Here is a 19216-nt window from a genome sequence, read left to right as displayed (position 1 = left end):
TTTGAAAGCTGGACTGCAACAACAAAAAAAACTCTTACCTTTAAGGTTACACAGATCACATTCAAAGCTTCTTTGATATGAGGATGCTGAGTATCATGTACGAGTTCTTCACAAAGCCAAATGCCAAGGCTGCAAAGTGCAACGCATCTGAAAGAGAGCACTAGTAATGAGTCAAGTAAACATTGGATTCTTAAACATGATGCACACCACAATACACATAATTCAAACAACTCTGGTGCCTGAAAAGGGAAACATTATTCCCCCAACTACCCAAGAGAGAACAAAAAAATAAAGTGGGTAAAGTAATTGCCAATATGACTGAAAAAACACTGAACCTACCGAGCTGGACCTGAAGGCTCTTCTCTTGCTGATTTTAGAATGCTCTTCACTACAAGTTCCTATGATAACAAACAGAGAGATTATATGGAGATTATTAATTGTGCATTATAATTATCAATATACAAATTTATTTCAATGCATTTACAATTGCAATAAGCCATCAGAAACCACTGTACTTCTTGCGCATTTCTGGCTGTTTTTTTAAATAAAAAAGAGGAAGTATTCTCATAGCTATGTTAGCATTGTTCAACAACAAGATTACATTTGTATAGCGCCTTTCACGTCGGCATGGGTGTCCCAAGGTGCTGGACAGTGTACAGCATTTCAGATCATATACATATGTTCATTTGAAAAAAAAAAACAATCTGAAAGTATATTCTGCAATAATATGAACAAAAAATGTTCAGCATACATACGTTCGACTTATATTATGGATTGTCTGGAAATTGTTACTCTTGCATCCTAGATTGGGATTTTTATTCTGCTTGTGCAAGACAGCCGGCAGTTTCTTATTTTGTTTTGGGATCACTGGGCACCTGAATTTTCTTTTTTTATTGAGTGCAGCTTTAGATCAATTATGGCCCATTTCTGCTGAAGAAGAAGCACTGATGTGCATTTGTTTGTACTGAGAGCCTGTAGGAGCTCCAATAAAATTGTTCACTTAAATATTTACTGCAGGTCTCTTTCTTCTAGGATATTATCCATCAATTTATGTTGATTGCTGCACTTTATAGGTGTTTGTGGGGAGCGAAAAAAAACACAAGTGTAAACTTCACTAACATTTGTATTGAATATTTTACCTTAACATCTTCACACTTTGTGGATGAAATCTCAGCAATAGAAGGCAGCAGCGTTGGGAAATCATTGTACAAATTTGGAAAACAGACTAAAGAACCAAGCAGAATCTGAGCCTCGACTCTTGGAGCCTGAAATGAACCAGATAATCTCAACATCTTACAGAATAAAGTTCAAATTCATTTTTTTCTTGCCAAGAGAAGCCAGTCTTTAGAAGTAATAATAATGAAAATAATAATCCTTGCATTTGGTTAAAAGCATCTTATGTCTCAAAGAGCTTCACAGGATATACAGTAAAGTAGATCGACTGTGTATTTTGTGGGCAAAATATCAATATTAAATTAACAAAATATAATATGTACAAGACAAAATGGTCCAAGCAGAAAAATTACTGATACTATCTATCAATCACGCTGCTATTCATTGTAACATCTTCATTTCAAAAGCCCCTCTTTTAGAAATGTCATATATTCACCATTACATACAGTAAAATATCTGTTGACCTACATTGAGTGAAGCGGAGGATGTCACTTTGCTAGCAGCAACTATAAAGTCCCAAATTAGCATGGTAGCACCAGGCAACCCAACAGAAAAGAACCTTGGAGAACAGTGCTTGATGATTGTATTTACTATATCCTATATTTAAAAAAAAATCAAAGAAAGTATTAAAATAATAGAAATCAAAATGTAGATTGGACACAATTTTGCCTGATATGCACATTATTAAACAGCAAAAATCAAATAGAGTACTATGTTATGGAGTTGAATATTTAAAGGATTTGTTTTGCTGGTAGGCAGCATTTTACAATAAATGAGCATTCTAAAATTGTCTCTATGAATTTCATTTGCAACAGAAAAGAACATTAAAGCTAACTTTTACACTGCATTGAAGGATAGAAGTTGAATTTTAATAATAATCCTTAAATTGGAATAGCACTTATCACATTTTTTTTCCTTTTCACTAAGTTTCAGTTCTACAGAAGCATTCAGTGACATGCAGTAGATACTGCACAAATCACTAAACAAGATATTTATTACTTTTACATGCAAACACAAGAAATTGGCTTGTTCTATCTCCCTGCTTCCACTTATTTTAAACTACATTTTTCTTTCTCAACTGCCAGGCACCCGTCAACCAGAGTTATTTCTATTGCTTCCACTAAAGACTTTTCCAATACCATTGTGCTAGGTTGACTTTCTAGTACACTTCCACTTTTCAAAATAACTCTTCAAAATAATTGAGACCGTTATCATAAAACTGTGGTCTGATTCTACTATAATCTTACATCTCCTGCACATTTTATTCATGTCAGGTTACTGAGGACACCACCACTTCAAACAGATTAACAACAATTAACGTTTTTGATGAGGGAAAAACACACCTGATCAGAATTTAAAAGTCCAGTGTGCATTATATTGTAGAAGTGAACCAAGAAATCAGAATTAGGTGAAACATCTTGACGTCTTTTCATGATTTTACAGATAAGCTTGTAAGCATGCAGCTTTCCTTGTTTATATTTTTCTGGTAATGTTGTTGCCTAAATGAAAATCAAAATTTAGCTTCAAAGCAATAGATAACAAATAACCACAAACATTTTTCCAATTTATAAACTGAAAACATTATTCGTTAAAACTGCGCGTGTGCTCTTTACTCTCCTTTCACATTTTCCTAGGATAAACAAGGTGGAAGGCCAAAACCCTGGCACAAATTAGAGTGTTAGCACTTCACAAATAATATTGTTAACTACTGTGTACAAATGCAAATGTAAACAAAAGGTCCTCTTAATTTTTTATCATAATCAAAACCCCCAAAAGAGTATAGAATTTTTCCAAGTTCTTCCATCAAGTATTCTTGTGATTTTCTGTCTAATATTGAGCAACTACATTCTTTATTAACATGAACGTGTGGCACTGTTATCCCTGAATTTTATTTGGGCGATGCATCTGCTGTAACTTTAAATATTCTACAGAGAATGAAGCAAGTGTTGCACAACTGCAAAAATCCAAAACTTGAAGAATTATACGATTCCTTTCTAAAATGGATTTTGTATCGTCAAAAGGTGAATCTGTGCTTTGAATCATTGTATACAAGTTGTGAAGTTCATATACATTTACAAATGTAATTTTGTTGTTGTGTACTTCAGGAGTAGGTTGCGAACATCTACAACCTTAGAAGAATGCGTTATTGCTAGAAATCTAAAAACACATTTTTAAAAAAGTCAAGATCATCATTGCCATCAAATCTGTAATTAAATCTGACAAATATGTTGCAAATAAGTATTAAAATCATTGACCCATAGTACTAAAAATAAATGAATGTTATTTTGAAAATTGCTACTTCTCATAGACAATGCACAGCAAACGCACAGCCTGAAACCTGTTGATTAAAGATGCACTCACATATGTAATGTGTTTGATAGAGAATTCCAAAATAGGAAAATGTATTACTCATCTTTAGAAACATCAAAACTTACCTTAAAAAGCCATGGAGTTAAAATCCTGAGGGGTGGTATTAGTACTGGAGGAGGTGGTGATGTCTGGTTATCCGTTGTGATTCCGAGATTATCTCTTACCTTTAAACAGAATAAAAACCACAAGAACAAAAATCTCCAAAGAACTAAAATTGCATCTAAAATGCTATGAAATTCCAGCATGAAAAGCAACAAAGTTATGAGGAAAGGATTTCTTCAGGGAAGAGAGGATTGAGGGAGCCATGATACAGATATTTCAAAACAATGAAAGGCATAAACATGTAAGTAAGCAGGTAATTTGATTTAGGCCTTGAAACCATGTCTGCGTAACTCATTTGTTTTTTGGTTGTGTGGGATTGTGTAGTTCAATTATGATTTGACTTTTTCAAAACTAAACATCAGTGCAATATTAACACTGGATACACACAAATGCCAAGAACCGTGTGAATGAAAAACCAAGCTGTCAGGAGTAGGGTCATCGATGAAGCAAATTGTCAAAAGCAAAACCAAAATTTCTTACCTTGGCCAAATTCTGCCAGAGCTCACACAAATAATCAAAGACTTGTGCATGAATTTCAGGATCTCTAATGCAATTGACATCTCCTAAAATACCAAGCATTCGTCTCCACATAACTGTAGCAACATCTTCTTGCCAGCCTTTGAGGGTCCCTCCTGCCATCACACTGCAATCCTCATTTGGAAACTCACTATTTTCTGTAGGAAATGATGCACGTTATGTATTTTGCATCTATACAAGATTAAAATACACTTTGAAAGGTGTGGAAACTGAACCTTGAGAAACTTATGTATTGTATATGGTCCACAAATTTTTTTTAAATTTCAGTAGAATACCTGCATTTAGAAGGTAAACTTCCAATACAAAACTTATTTTGCAATCATCAGCACTCAAAAAATTGCATCACTCACAAAGTACTGGTACAGCTAAAAGACTTAAGTGTTTTAAAATATATTTCCAATCAAACATCAATATTTGGAAAAGTTTAGTTAAGATACCAGCATCCAAAGTAGTTTACTGTATATTAAAGGCAACACAATACCTAAATCATCAGGGGTTTGCAAGACTGAATGGTGAAGCTTTTCATCTAATTGCAAATCCTTATGCTCTGTGTGATCAGCATTCAACGTGGATGGAGAAGGAGTCTGAGATCTTGAACAGGCATTGGAATGGGCAGGAGAAGCACTTTCAGAACCTTAAAAACAGAAAAAGAGTCAAACATAGCAAGGTGATTCTACAATTCGAGGAACATTCATTTTGAAAGGGAACGTACATGCCATTCTCCAGACAGCTACATTCCCACTGCCCAGCATACCTCCATCTTCAGACATATTGCCCCATCTAGTGGTTTCTCTCAAAACTGCTTGTAGTCCATTAATAGGAATAAGATTAATGGCAAGTGAGATTAGGTTTTGAGCATGAGATCATCCTTATAAGAAAGCTACAGATATACCCGACTGTTACAGGATAATATTTAGCAAACCAGCAATTTAAACAATTCATCGCAACAAAACTTCTTCTGGCAAGAGTAGCTGCTGCAATTGCTAGAACAGAAAAATTGAGAGCAGAGAGCAGTACAGTAAGCTTAGCAAATCATGTTCAAGAACATATCTAGAGCACATAAGATTGTACTGGCAAGTACAGTAGACGTACACACCTGTGATTGTAACAGTGTCACCAGAGATGGCCTGCAGGTTGAGGCTGCTAGTTTCTGAATCAATGTGCATAGCAGTTAAGGTGGCCAATTCCTGTTCCTCAGCAGTCAGTCGAGGTGGTCCTGAATCTGCTTCAGTGCATCCTGCAGGCAAGGTTTCACTGCCAAAGGAGAAGCCTACACCAGAAACAAACCAAAACTCATTCAATACACTTTACTCTCCCAGTATTCAAAATTGACCCAGGGAAGTCTGCAGGTTATGTACCAAGGAAAAAAGTGAAGGTTGTGGCAACTACTAAAAAAGCAGCCCAAAGCTGTCCATTTTAGTCAAAGATGCAACAGTAAGTGAAGCTTAAAACTGTATTTGTTTAAAATAAGCAAACATGTTTGACAAAGTTTTTATTATAATTTCTCCTCTTCCCCATTCCCCAATTCTTTAATTTTGTTTAGTCTAATTTCACTGAATATTGTGGGGAGGGGGGAAGGGTGAATCTGCATAAAACATGAGAAAATGGATCAGAAATATTATTAACTATAAAATAATGTTTTCAGAGCTTATAGCATACAAAAAAAATTTAAAATAGCTAGACTTGTGGTAAAAATGCTTCAATATTCCTGATGGAATGTTTTAAATAATAGCTAGAAAAAGTCTAATAAAACATTATATTTATATAGATTATTAATACAACTAGTTTTTACAACCTTAAAGTAAGACATGTTTCTTTGGCAAAAGTGTCAACATCGAGCATTAAGAGGTCAGTTGAGCTCTGGACTTGTTGCAGATCTTCTGCTACTCTGCCCCAATAATTTACTTTAAAGCAACCTCTGAAAAGTATTCCCTGGTGCATCAGTGTTAATGCTTCCATTTCTCATAATAGTAATTCCTGCGGTCTCAGAGGAAATTGGTGGTTGAGTTCAACACCTGAAATATAACCACTCCATTAGTTCCGCTTAAAAATGTTCTTCATTACGTGGCTTGCTAAAGAAATCTAAGTGGACAAGAAAAATAGTTGGCAGAGGGAGTTCTACGTAGATATAAAACCAGATCGCTGAAAGGACAGTGAGCTAACTCATCTGCCTCCCCTCATTACCGATTTTCAACATCTGAAAAACTAAATTAATTCCAAGTGTTGCAGTTATACATTTTTATAAAGCATATATATTATCCCTAACAAATGGCCATGCATCCTTATGAATCCAGCAGTCAGCAATCAGATAAATCGATGAAAGCAGATCAAAACTTGTGAACAAAGGTTTTTTTTAACATATAAAAGAACGACTGGAATGAGAACACACTTACTTTCAAATTTACGCCCATCACACTGAAAAGCATTGAAAGAGTCTGAATGGCTGTCGGAACTAATCAGATCACTGCTTCCTGCACTGGCTGGAGATGTCCATTCGGATGGGACACCTGGGTCATCTACAGGTCGCATCGGATTCTGCCTAGTTAATAAGTCAGGAAGATCTTTTGGCACTTCCAAGCTGCCGGGGCTGCTGCCCCTCCTCAACACATTCTAGAATCGACACAAGTTAAAAACTAAATTAAACTGTCTCATAAAACACATCACCTGAAAATTCTTGTGCAGATATCTTGTGAAAGTGAATCTAATTAAATTAGTTACATGCAAACTACATTCTACCTTCAGATAATCTTGTGTGAGTATACTGCCTCATTTGCGCATCTAGAAGAAAATATTTCTACATGCTAGAATAAGTTTGTCCCAAGCATTACATGGATTAAAATTGGAACCTTCCTCTATTGAGATCCTGATCGAAGCCTGGTTTGAGTAACCTGTTGTTGAGTGAAGTGCGTAAGGCTCCAGGTGAGGGGAAAGTAGGATACAATTTTGTAAAAAACAAACAGGGGAAACTGTTGTGTCTGGGCAGTCTCTGGCTCCCTTCCAGTGACTGGTTACATGTGCACAAACACATGCCCTCTTCAATTCAGGCAAATAGTGAGGGGTTGAAAAACCAAAGAGCCCTGCAAGCACACCCATAAAATAAAATATTGAAAGAATACACTGTTTGAGAGAAGCTTATCATAAGTTTTTTTTTAAACGTGAATGTAAATAACCATCTGAATATTTTAACGAATGTAACAAATATGCCCTGAAGCTGAAGTAGTGCTTGCTTGTGTGGGCTCAAACAAATCAACTCAGATTACATAATGCTATTTATACACCCAACAATTCTGTAAAGTGCTAAATTCAACAAAGTAGTTGTTCAGTGTTTTTGGTGGAATCAAGTTGGAGTGGAAGCAGGAAGCCAGCACCTCCTATGTTTTGGCGCAAAAATTTCAGGTGAAAAAGCATATTGTACATGGAACAATGCAATCTAATAATAATAATAATTGCATTTGATATAGCGCCTTATCATGTCTTCGAGACTTCTCAAAACGCTTCAAAGAATATACTGTAAAGTGAATTGACTGTATATTTTGTAGGTGAAAAGCGCAGCCAATTGCACACAGCAGCGTCCCACAAACAGTCATGGACTGAGTGACCAAATTATTTTTAAAATTTATTTTGAAAGAATTATTACCCGCAGTAATCTAACCATAATGACCTTTAAAATCATGAATGAACACACTTCTTTAAAATAAGCAAACCAACTTACAACTGAAGTACCAGTTCGCAGCCTTTCTGCTATAAACTCATCCATGAGATCACTGATGTTGGGATTGCTATTTCCAATATCACCACTGAATGGTCGAGGTTTTTGACTAGGGTCCTCCTTATTGACTGAAAGCAGATAAAAGCATTTAAAAAACACAATAATGTAAGTTCCTAACTAAGAATGAGTTGAAACTATTTGCTAATTAAAAAAGCAATAAAGAATTTAGGATCGCAGGGGTTACTTGCCAAAACATGCAGTTCCCCCAAGGTACATTTTCCTATCCTTACTTTGTGCAATTAGAAGTAGAAGTAATCACGAGTTAGTATTCATCTATTTTACATCAATCAGATATTAGTAGCGGTTAACAATTTTTAATCTTTGATGGCAGACATTTGTGTTACAGTAACATAATATAGTTTCAACATACTTTCCTTTGTAGGATATAATAAAAGGGAACTTAAGTCTCACTAATGTTCTATTTTCTAAAAACATGCTAAGAATCTACTAAATGAAAATATTTTTGCTTTATAGGTTTATTTCCCTTGCCTAGAAATCAAAACAGGATGTACAACTCGACAAAAGTAAGCAATTTCTCAGTCTAAGCTTCTCTACCTATTCCACATGTTCTATACTTGGAAAGTCCTCCCCAGTGCTGAACACAACTCAAAAAATACAAAATGCATGAACTCAGATTCAATGCATCATGCCATCATAACCAACCACAAAGTAATAATTTTACTGTCAAAGATTAACAACTGAAAACCTGCATGTAAAAGGGGAGAAATTAGTATTTTTGTGGGAAAAAAATGTTTGCTTGGGAGGGAGGGAAACACATCAGCTGTTCAAAGCGCATGCATAACCATAGAGGAAAAGCAGTGATCATCCCCAAGCTATTTGATTGCTTAAAGCTTTTCAGTTGCATCAAGCCAAACAGGTGCTCCTTTGTGCACTGCACACTGTTAGTGCTCACCTGCAACTTTCCTTCCAAAATATCCCAAAACATGACTGTACAGATCCCTCAGTGGAGCCTCTGCTGGTACTCTGCTTTGTCTCTGTGGGGAAACATTTGGCTTCGACTTTGAAAAAGCGTGTACAACAGTCTTGTAAACACCACCTAGGGAGTTCTGTTGCTGCACTGACTCCTGTGAGCTACAGGACCTTAGTGTCTCATGACAAGTCACCTGACTACCATCTGCATTTCCCTTCAGTATCGGGGCACTTGCAGCAGTAGTTAGGGTTGACCTCCGGTCTTTACTTTCATTGTGAGAAACTCTGGTATCCAGAGGCCTATAGACACCAGGTTTCACAGAGTCTGTTGGTGGAGATGAATTACTGTTGAAACCACTAAGTCTTCGAAGTCTCAACTTCCAATGAGCTTCCTTGCTGTCCAAAGGGCTGTGAAACTGTACAGATTCAGTAGATGGCCTAAAACTAACATGCATACCGCTATTCTTTTTCCTATTCGTTATGCTAAAAGTCTGACTCTCTTGCGTTGCTCGCTCAGTGATTTTGCGGTTAGCTGAAAGTTTCAGTGCACTTGAAGCTTTAAGTGGGTCAGTATTTGTGGCACTGATAGAAAACGTATTTGAGTGCATGCCATGAGTGTCAGTTATCTTATTGCTGGGTTCTGTAAGCAAAGTAGTTTGTCTTAAAGAGGCATTAGCTGTTGGTTTCTTTTGACTTTTAACTATTACTTTGTTGAAAGTCTGCATTGCCCTGTGCTGACCTGTTGACGCTACCACTTTTCACGGTCTACCTCGATTGGCACATGGCGAGCAAGACGTTTTCCCCTCCATTTGTTACCTGGACCCTCTGATGAACTTTTTCGGTCAGAACTTTCAAGCTGTTTGCACTTATCCTGTAGTGCATCAGTCTCTGGTAAATGTTTCTCTCCATCAGAAATTGCACCAACGCTCAGATCCTCTTGTAGACACGGAAGAGAGTTTGATGCATTTAGGACACCACTCAACGTTTCCTGTACATTTACTTGTGTCTTAGTTCCTGCCTCCAAATTAATTTCCTGATTGCTAGTATCATATGTACTAACCCGACCCACCTCACTTATTAACTCACCAACACTTTCATTGAAAGGAAGATTTACGTCCTTTCCTTGATCAGTTTCATTAAAATACTTCCGTATAGAGGACAACAGGTCTGCCTCATCGCCATCAACTATGCCATCAGAGTATTCATAATAGGATACTAACTGATCTACATTACCTACAAGATGACACAGATGATCATAAATACTATCTCCAACTTCCAGAGAAGATTCTGTTCTATGTGTATCTGTAAAGTGGCTTTCAGTGGACCTAGGTAATGAGAACACCTCAGTAGATCTTTGCAAACTTGGTGAACCGTCAATGACAGGAACTGCACCTTTAGCTCTTTCAGCTATGATCGGTTCCATTATATCTGATGTGCTGCTGCTTCGTGGCATTGGTTGCTCTTCACGTACAGAGTTAAATATTTCAGATGCATTTTCTTCACTCTGCGAATAATGTCTTATTCGAGTAGGCCGAGGCAACATTTGGGCATCATCTAGATCTTGAAAATAAACCACAATTAATGGTTGTATTATGGAGACACGGTTTCCAACAGAATAAACATTACCATTATTTGCCTCTGAACAAGCCAGTTCAACCTTATTTATCAAACCCCAAAATTATTATGGGTTTACAGGCATTATTTTCAACTTGATGTCTCCACAGTGGTTTGCATAATTGGGAGAGCACTACATTACTATTCAAGTAAAGACTTGCATCAATTGCTTTTGATAAATAGCCCAAGGCCACTTCTTTAGTCAAGTGGCTAATATCAGAATAAATAATGGGATCAAATTAAATTCCCATTTATACAAGGACCATGGGTGTTTCTCTGTATTCTATTTTTGATCCCCAAAATGTATGATTCTTTCACCTAATTAAAGACAATTACACTATTCCTATGTAATAATTATCCAAGCAGCTATTTCAGCATTTGGTACAAAGCAGGTGGATACAACAAGTTAAAACAAGGGGCCTTGTTTGCCTGTTCTGTTGATTCAGGATGGTTAAAGATCCCAAGACTCTATTTTGAAGAGCAGGACATTTTTCAGTATCCTGGTCAACATTCCTCCCTCATCCAAATTCCCCAAAGAAAGNAAAAAAGGATTACATTTAATAATTCATTTTGCTGTATATTGCTGGTAATTGCTGAGTTTGCCTGCAAGTTATTAAATTACAGAGAAACCTACAGAATACAGATTTCACCTTTATCCTTTATCATTAATTTTAGAAATTGGTTAGCAAATTTGCGCAAACATAAACAAGACATAAGCATTTTCAGAACACTTAAGTTTTAAATTTATTGCCCAAAGTTATAAATTAGAATAGATAAGAAAGCAGCAAGAAAAATGCTAAATAAGCACAGCAAGTAAGCAGAGCTGGCACTACCTGGCAGATCATCAGAAAATAGAGCGAGGACTAGATCAGGCAGGAAAGAATTGGAAGCATGGAGTAGAACAGGTGCACTTTTAACATTGCACAGAAAGGCCGATGGGCGAATACTTTCAACAATGGATCGGCGTCTGATGGCTTCAAAAAAAATAAAACAAAGCAAAAAGGATTGGGAGGGAAATGAAGTAAAGTAAGAGCTACATTTATGAAAAAGTGAGGTTACAAAAATATAGGAAAAACTTAGGCACCAAGTAAATGACAGATATTAAAATTAGAGAAAATAAATTTGCTCAGGGTGGCATTAAACACTGGATTCTGGTATTCTGGCATCCATCAAAAGAATCTACTGTACTTGGTTACACTTTATTACCACACCTATATAGTCAGGATCATGAATGCTACCAAACAAAATATCAATGATTCCTAGATTGTAGCTAATATAATTACTTTGATATGAATATACTCTAGTTAACATTGTTTGAATGGTGTACTTTCATTAAAAAGGTTTCAGTTCTTTTAACTGGAGAAGACAGCTAAGAGACCAAAAGTAAAACAGAGAGTGCAATATCTGCAGTAACAGATAAAAACTTGAAACCACACCAGGTTAGAAAGAGAAACAATGGGTGCTCTGAGAAGGCGATATATAATAGGGAGACTGAATTTTTGAGAATACACGAGTTTCACAAACCAGGGATCGCTGGCATCACGCCGCATCCAGTAATATTCCCAATTCTCTCATTGCCAGAGGGACAATCAGGGAATGTGATCTTTTCAAGTGGTACATCACAAGAGTCAGGGAGTTCTACATCAAACATATATACACATATGTGAATAACACAATATATGGCAATATAAAATATAAAAACACACAATCACACAGCAGTTCAAAAGTTTTATAACTGCTAATTAAAGTGAAAATTGTCCCACAGTAAAAAATGTCTACTATAGACACTACTATAATTCTATAAAGTAAATCAAATGTGTTTAGAAAATATCTTAAATACACGCTCTGCACCCACGTCATGTGGTCCGCTGTGGAGAGAAATCTACCCGCTGCCTACCAGCAAAAACCTACACCTTAAAAGATGATTTTCCATAAGTGCTTAAAACTATATGAAACAATGTGTGAGGTAGTTAAGGGTTAATCAAAATAGGGTGAATATTTAGATTCATAGAGAGGGGTCACAGGTGTTCAGAGCCAGATAGCCTGTTGAATTTGTTAAGACTGAGATGTCAACCTGTTTATCTCTCTTAAAATGTAAAAATGTTAAGTACTTTCGGTTTATGGCTTTTTTGTTAGATTTTGTGAGTTAATAGGTTTTATGGTCCTGTCTTTTAGTCTGAACATAGTTGAGTTAAGGAGTTTATGTTTCAGAACTGTCAAAGGTTCACTGATTGAAGGAGATAATTCTTAGTCAATTAGGAGTTGTTTGTCAAAGTACTGAGAACTGATTGGGTAAAAAGTCACATGGGTACATTTGAGGTATAAAAGAGAGGGAGTGGAGTTATGACAGCTGTTGAGTTTTTGGAGTTTTAACTAACATTTGACTTTAATATCACTAATTATAAAAATTCTGAATCTCAGGATCTCAGTGTAACATTACCCCAAGTTTACACCTCTTCTATTTGTTTACTCCTGGTGGTCCAAGTGTTGAGGCTCAGTGATTACATATCTTATAAAGTATAAGATATTATCCCTTGTTAAAGTTATATTAATATAGTATTATCTAAGTATTATATAAAAATTGTTGGTTATTTTTGCGTTTAATGCAAGTGTTGGGTGTATTTTGTGAGACCGCTCTGACCAGGCATGTACCCTAATAGTAATTTGAGAAGAGGATCATTTCTTTCAGAGTCCACCTGGAAGGAGCGTGTAATTCTCACCCAGAGATAAGATACCGTGACAAATGAAAGTTCTGTCCTCTGCCAGATGAATTTCAAAAATTAAATACACATGTAGTAACGCAAAAAGTAAATGTAAGCATATTTACAGTATGCATAACTTGTCACTCCAAGGGAAAGGGATCCAGTGACAATTTATCCAAAGTGACCTACAATTACACCAGAGGCCTCTGTGATGGAGGTTGGCATGCATGACCAGATGCATCGAATGCCTGCACCAGTCACAGGATAAGGCGGGAGGCCTCTGCGATGCAAGATGCCATCTTAAAGGATGAGTTATCCGATCAATTTTACATTGTAAGTGCTTGCAAGAATTTCTCGAATGTGACTAGTTAAGTGGAGTGATGAATATGAGAAACAGTCGGAATATTGATGTCATGGCTATTTAAGTGAATTGGTGATTTAAGCCAAGGTTGAGCTATTTGAAGTACTGTATTTCATTGGAGGATTAGCCTTCCTTTCTCTTTATGAAAGAAATCTGGATGAATTCCTGTGATTAAGTATTTCTGTTCTACCTACCTACAGTTTTCTGCCGTACAATGGTTCTTGCCTTTTCTGTTCCTGGAGAACCTGCAGTAGTTGCGCTTCGCTGCCTCATTGGCGCTTGTCCTGGTTGATCACGACTCCACCCACGTGAAAACGATTTATCAACGGTTAATTTCTGACACCCATGTATACCACCTAAATTTCAAACAAATGCAATCTATGCATCAAGCTTTTAAGACGGTCAATGACAAACATTTATTTTCCAAAAGGGTTAAGGTTTCAAAATAGCTAAGCGATCACATGATAGAACAGTTTTAAAGTTACGGTCAGTCTTCTTCATTCCCTACCTTAGCTAATTAAATCAAAAAGGATCTCAAACTATCACTCATATATTCAAATCACATTTGTTACATTTAATCTCTTTAAATAGCACAATTACTGTGGATTTTTTCCCCCCAGAGTTTACCCTCCAGAAGTTGTTTTCTATTACTTGCAATTGATTTATCTCCTTGAAGGGTATTCACTATCCCTTGGACTCCAAATGGTAGTTAAATGAGAAAGTGTTGAGCAGTAGTTTGCAAAAAAATAACCATCCAATGAACAAGATGAAGGCTGCACAAATTGCCACATGAAAAAAGTCACATAAATAATATAGTTGCATTACAAAATGATCAAATGCAAAACAAGAATTTATTAAAAATAATTATTCACTAATTAAATTCAACAGTACCTTTTCCTTTGTGCTTCTTCTGTTTTTGTTCACTCAGTTTATCTAGTGGAAGATCATGTAAATCAAGATTATATAGATTTCTGGCCAGCACTTTGGTCAAGGTCTCCATGGTCATTGCCCATTCATTAATGAGCTCCTCCCAACACGTCAGTGATGAAAGCACAGCCAGCAACTCATCCCATAGCTCCCGAGACACGTACACATCCAAGTTTGCTTTTATCCAGGCTACTATTAGAGTCTAAACAAAGCACATAACAGAGCAAGTATATTACACACAACTACAGAACTGCAAATTAACCCAAGGCGCTGGACAGAGTACAGCATTTCAGACCCAAGCTGGGGTTGGGGGGGGGTGGGAGAAACGAGGGTGTCCAATGGCATGGTCGAAGAAGAGGGTCTTGAGGTGACTTGAAGGAGGCTAAGGAGGGGGCGAGGCGGAGTGACTGGCGGATGGAATTCCAGAGGTTGGAGGCAGAGTGGCTGAAGGCTCTCTGGCCAATGGTGGGGCGGGTGGATCGGGTGATGTGGAGCAGGCCAGAGCCGGCTGAGCGGAGGGAACGAGCGGGTTGGCAGGGGGTTAGGAGGTCGCAGGGATAGGGTGGGGTGAGGCCATGAACATAACATTAAACCCAAAATATCCAGACGACTCTAGGCTACAATATTTAGCACAATTATATTTTCAATTTCTGAGATGTGGGTCATTATAATTCATTTTGTTTGCCTCTGTTTATGAAATAAATGTCTTAAATATTTCTCTTGCACACATTTTATTATGTATACTTTTATGCAAGTATATTTTCTCTGTGTTACAGAAGTAACAGATAATGATTCACATTGAAAAGCTAAACTCTGCATTTCTTAATGACATTTCCCACTGATTTCCCACCATTTATCTCAGCCCAGACAAAGGTCAAACACCAAACTTTCTCCTGGCTTCCTACAACCTTTACCCGAAAGAGTGGCGTAGCAAGTCGTCCTGCTAACATAGCAAGTTTTCTTGCTTGAGACAACGGTGCTGCTTGTGGAGGTCTCTTCATAACAGATTCGGTGATTCGAAGCAAAACCAATAACAACTGCTCCCTTCAAGGAAAAAATAGCAAATCGGTTGGATTACTACATTTCACACTTCAGGCTTATTTAAATATTCTCAATTCTCTAAATATTAGGTGTACAATTTGGCACAAATTGTTGATTTTCTAAATGTCACTCTCTTCAGCTGCATCAGTTCTTTCAAGGGGCACTCAAGTTGGTTGTCTTAAGGGAGAAGAACTGTGCTGGCTCTAATTCAACAGCTGGATCGGACAATGGTGTCCAGAACCCAAGTACATCATAATATTGGCAATACCAATTAGATTAACATCGTAACTATTTACCGATACAAGTCTGACCCCTTTGGGATGATAGCTAAATATATTGCAAGGAAACAACAACAAAACTGAATCTAATTTCACTGAGGTCCCTTTCAACCGTGAATAAAAATTAGATTTTCATTCCATCAATCGATTTTATCAGTAGGAATCAGCCATACCATTTAAAAACATTTAAACTACACTGTTGCACATGTTGATAATGTACATTAAACTATGCACTATACCAGGTCTTCTTGTTCATTGTTGTGTGCACAACCATGTATCGATAGATGTTGAGAACACGCTTGCACATATCCACATGTTCATCTAAAAGATGCATAATCTCATTGGCAGGCTCTAACAGCAATATATTTGCCGAATTGGTTATAAAAACCTGTAAAGATGACAGGAAACATGAAATATAAAAATCACAGATGCATTACCCATCTGGCTTCTATTAAATATGCCAAAATATATCATGAGAATTAAAAGAATTTCAAAAGAGAAAACTTCAGGTGTAACTGATTGAAAAACTTTCAAAACATACCTGCAGTGATGCCTGAGTACCTGCGAAAACATTCCCCTCTTCTTCCTCCATTTCAGATGCTTTATTAATTGCATTCTGGTAAGAAGAATTTCTCGTCCAGCTGGGATTTCTCACGTGACCTAGTGACTTTGTCACTTTCTCCTAAAAATAAAAAAGTCTTAAAAGTCCACTTTTATATTTCTATGAAAAGAAATCTACAGCACATTTTGAAAAGCAACTTTGGTGATTTAATCAAATACAAAGGTATAGTTTTTCCTCTGGTCTCATTTCCAAAAATGAATTTAAAGTACTAAAGTTACGTGTTTTCTTTAGAAAAACAAAACCATATGCCCAATTTTAAACAGCCATTTCTCAATCGTCAATCAGTGCTAACTGCACAGATAACATTTTCTTTGGTTACCAAATAATAATAATCCTTGCATTTGATATAGCACTTTTTACGTCCTCTAGACGTCGCAAAGCGCTTCACAGAATATACTGTAAAGTGAATTGACTGTATATTTGTGAGCGAAACCGGCATTCAATTGCGCACCGCAGTGTCCCACAAATCGTCATGGATTGAAGTGACCAATTTTTATTGTTTTATTGTTTTTTTTTCTTGAGGGATTATTATCAGGCATGTGGAGTAAGGAAACTTGCCCAAGGTTTCGCCCTGCCGGGAATCAAACCCAGGACTCTCGCTTGCAAGGAGAGTGCTCTAACCTAGCTACAGGATTCTTTATATCAAATACCTGTAGTAAATCAACAATTATAATATGACGGACAAGAATTACAATAGTTAGTTTTATAGACTGTTAAAAAAGCTCATTATTGATTTATGCTAGCAATGAATTACTGCATGTTGATCTTTCACAATGGGCTAGAATGGGCTATGAGTTTCAGAGCTCTGCAACAACATTCTACTAGCATGAATTATTGTGACTCCTTCCAAAATATTAATTTGTATTTAATGCTGCTGTCTGTATTATAGTCTGTAATGAAAGATGGATGTACTGTATTGTTTCATCCTTTACTATTCCGAGTCCTGTACAATTACACTGGAAATATTCAGAGAAAAGGGCATTGCAGTCTATTGAACTGGTTAACTGGTGCAAAACATATCTGAAAACAAGACTGGAATATTTATTGAGAAGATATTTTTTCTCTTGGCCACTGGGATATTAAGTAAAACTCTATAATAATTAATCTTTCTTATAATTATTATTAACATCTTAAATGACAGTTTGCTCTTTTTAAGGCTCCCAAGGGAGTTTTTAGCCTTGTGGGTTGCAACATTATTTCTCCACTTACAGTAGTTCAAAAATATATTGATCCATCTTTTATTTTACAGTATAAGAATATTGAACAGAAACTCTACAAGTCCATTTAATTCTACTTATGGTCAACAGAGAATTTGTAGCTTCTATCGAGTAAGGGGAAAAAATAAAAATCACGGAACATGTAACGGAAATGCTTACATGGATTTCAGGAATAGAAACATTTATTTTAATAGATTTTGACAACAAATCCAAAGTTTTTTTTGTTTAACTAATTTTAATTCCCCAAAGTTTTGTCTTATTTTGAAAACAGATAAACAATGGATTGGCAGTTAAAAGGGAATTGAAATTTATTTTCTCCCTTCAATATAAATCAAGGATTAGTCATTAAACAAAGCAAAGCACAAGAGACATTTATCGTTGCTTTTTTGCGCTGCTGAATTTATACACATCAGCAATACCTGCTCTTGTTCTTTTTTATCAACCGAGTAAGAAATTCCATGTTCCCCTGAACTGTTTAACTGAATGACACTTGTTGATGGAGAATAGCCCATTTCTTCAGGTTCCTTCATAAATACAGGTTTGTCCTCTTGTTGAATCCACTCCTGGTAAACTTTAACAACTTTTCTCATGGCTGCAGCTTCACAGATGGGCAACAGAAAAGCCTGTGCAACAGAAAGGTACAGTTAATAATAATCCTTGCATTTGATATAGCACCTTACCACATCGTTGAAATGTCTCAAAGTGCTTCATAGGATATACTGTAAAGTGGATTGACTATTTTGTGGGCAAAACACAGCAGTTTTGTACACAGTAATGCCTCACAAACAGGTATGGAGTGATTAACCAATTTTATTTGGAGGACAGTGGAAGAAAACTCCATCTTCTTTTCTAATAGTACCATGGGATCTTTAATGTCCAACTTAACAGCGCGGCATTGGAGTGTCAGCTTAGGCTATGCAATTCCAAATCCCCACATGGGGATTGAACGCACTACCTTCTGACTCAGAGGTGAAAGTGATACCACTGAGCCAAGCTGACACATGGTTCCAATTGTCCCACCCAGACATATCAACGACAACAAAATTACATTTATTTAGTGCCTTTCATAACGGGAGGATGTCCCAAGGTGCTGGGACATCCTACCGATATGAAAGGCACTAAATAAATGTAATTTTGAAAAATCAGAATCCTAAACAGTGTATCCTTTCCTGATGACTTCCACTCAAGATCTCCTCAACTCCAGCTTTTGTGGGCATGTTCTGAAGATTACCCAAACTTGATTCACTTAAAATGCTAACAACTATTTAATCAGTTTATACTATAAAATTGATGTTACAACTGGAAGGAGAACGAGTACAGACTGGGAGGAACATGTATTTTTATAGTCTTTATAGGTGAAAATGTCTCAAGGCACCTTTGAGCAACTGGCAAGAGCAGTGCCATTTTGTGCATAGCAAGTCCTTCAAGCAGCCGGAGTTCATTGACTGATTAACCTGGAGATTATTGGCTAAAATACCAGGAGAAACTATATTCACTTTCTAAATACTTTAATGGGCTTTAATCTCCACCCTACATTCTCATCAGAACTTAGTTCTCAAGAGAGGACCGTTTT

At 36.6% G+C, this 19216-nt stretch overlaps 1 protein-coding gene across 7 annotated transcripts in view; it reads right to left on the bottom strand.

The window, feature by feature from the left end:
- The window catches only part of ralgapa1 (Ral GTPase activating protein catalytic subunit alpha 1), a 69772-nt gene that overhangs the window by 32168 nt on the left and 18388 nt on the right, over positions 1-19216 (bottom strand). For 5 of the 7 annotated variants that reach the window (XM_042338337.1, XM_007893344.2, XM_042338338.1 and 2 more), the window contains 19 exons: positions 18063-18266; positions 16346-16486; positions 16044-16192; positions 15400-15529; positions 14450-14687; positions 13753-13914; positions 12020-12133; positions 10274-10441; positions 7895-8019; positions 6576-6792; positions 5279-5452; positions 4664-4816; positions 4126-4319; positions 3609-3707; positions 2517-2672; positions 1642-1770; positions 1140-1265; positions 340-398; positions 39-147 (listed from right to left, as the gene is read on the bottom strand). In XM_042338337.1, coding sequence (XP_042194271.1) covers positions 39-147; positions 340-398; positions 1140-1265; positions 1642-1770; positions 2517-2672; positions 3609-3707; positions 4126-4319; positions 4664-4816; positions 5279-5452; positions 6576-6792; positions 7895-8019; positions 10274-10441; positions 12020-12133; positions 13753-13914; positions 14450-14687; positions 15400-15529; positions 16044-16192; positions 16346-16486; positions 18063-18266 — 2847 coding nt within the window. The remainder of the gene's footprint in view (positions 1-38; positions 148-339; positions 399-1139; positions 1266-1641; positions 1771-2516; positions 2673-3608; positions 3708-4125; positions 4320-4663; positions 4817-5278; positions 5453-6575; positions 6793-7894; positions 8020-10273; positions 10442-12019; positions 12134-13752; positions 13915-14449; positions 14688-15399; positions 15530-16043; positions 16193-16345; positions 16487-18062; positions 18267-19216) is intronic. The other 2 variants (XM_007893345.2, XM_007893346.2) reach the window with 1 other exon arrangement.

This window comes from Callorhinchus milii, unplaced genomic scaffold (assembly GCF_018977255.1).
Source record: "Callorhinchus milii isolate IMCB2004 unplaced genomic scaffold, IMCB_Cmil_1.0 Scaffold9, whole genome shotgun sequence".
Taxonomy (NCBI): domain Eukaryota; kingdom Metazoa; phylum Chordata; class Chondrichthyes; order Chimaeriformes; family Callorhinchidae; genus Callorhinchus; species Callorhinchus milii.
The sequence above is the reverse complement of the archived record's forward strand: the minus strand, read 5'-3'. Positions and strand labels throughout refer to the sequence as shown.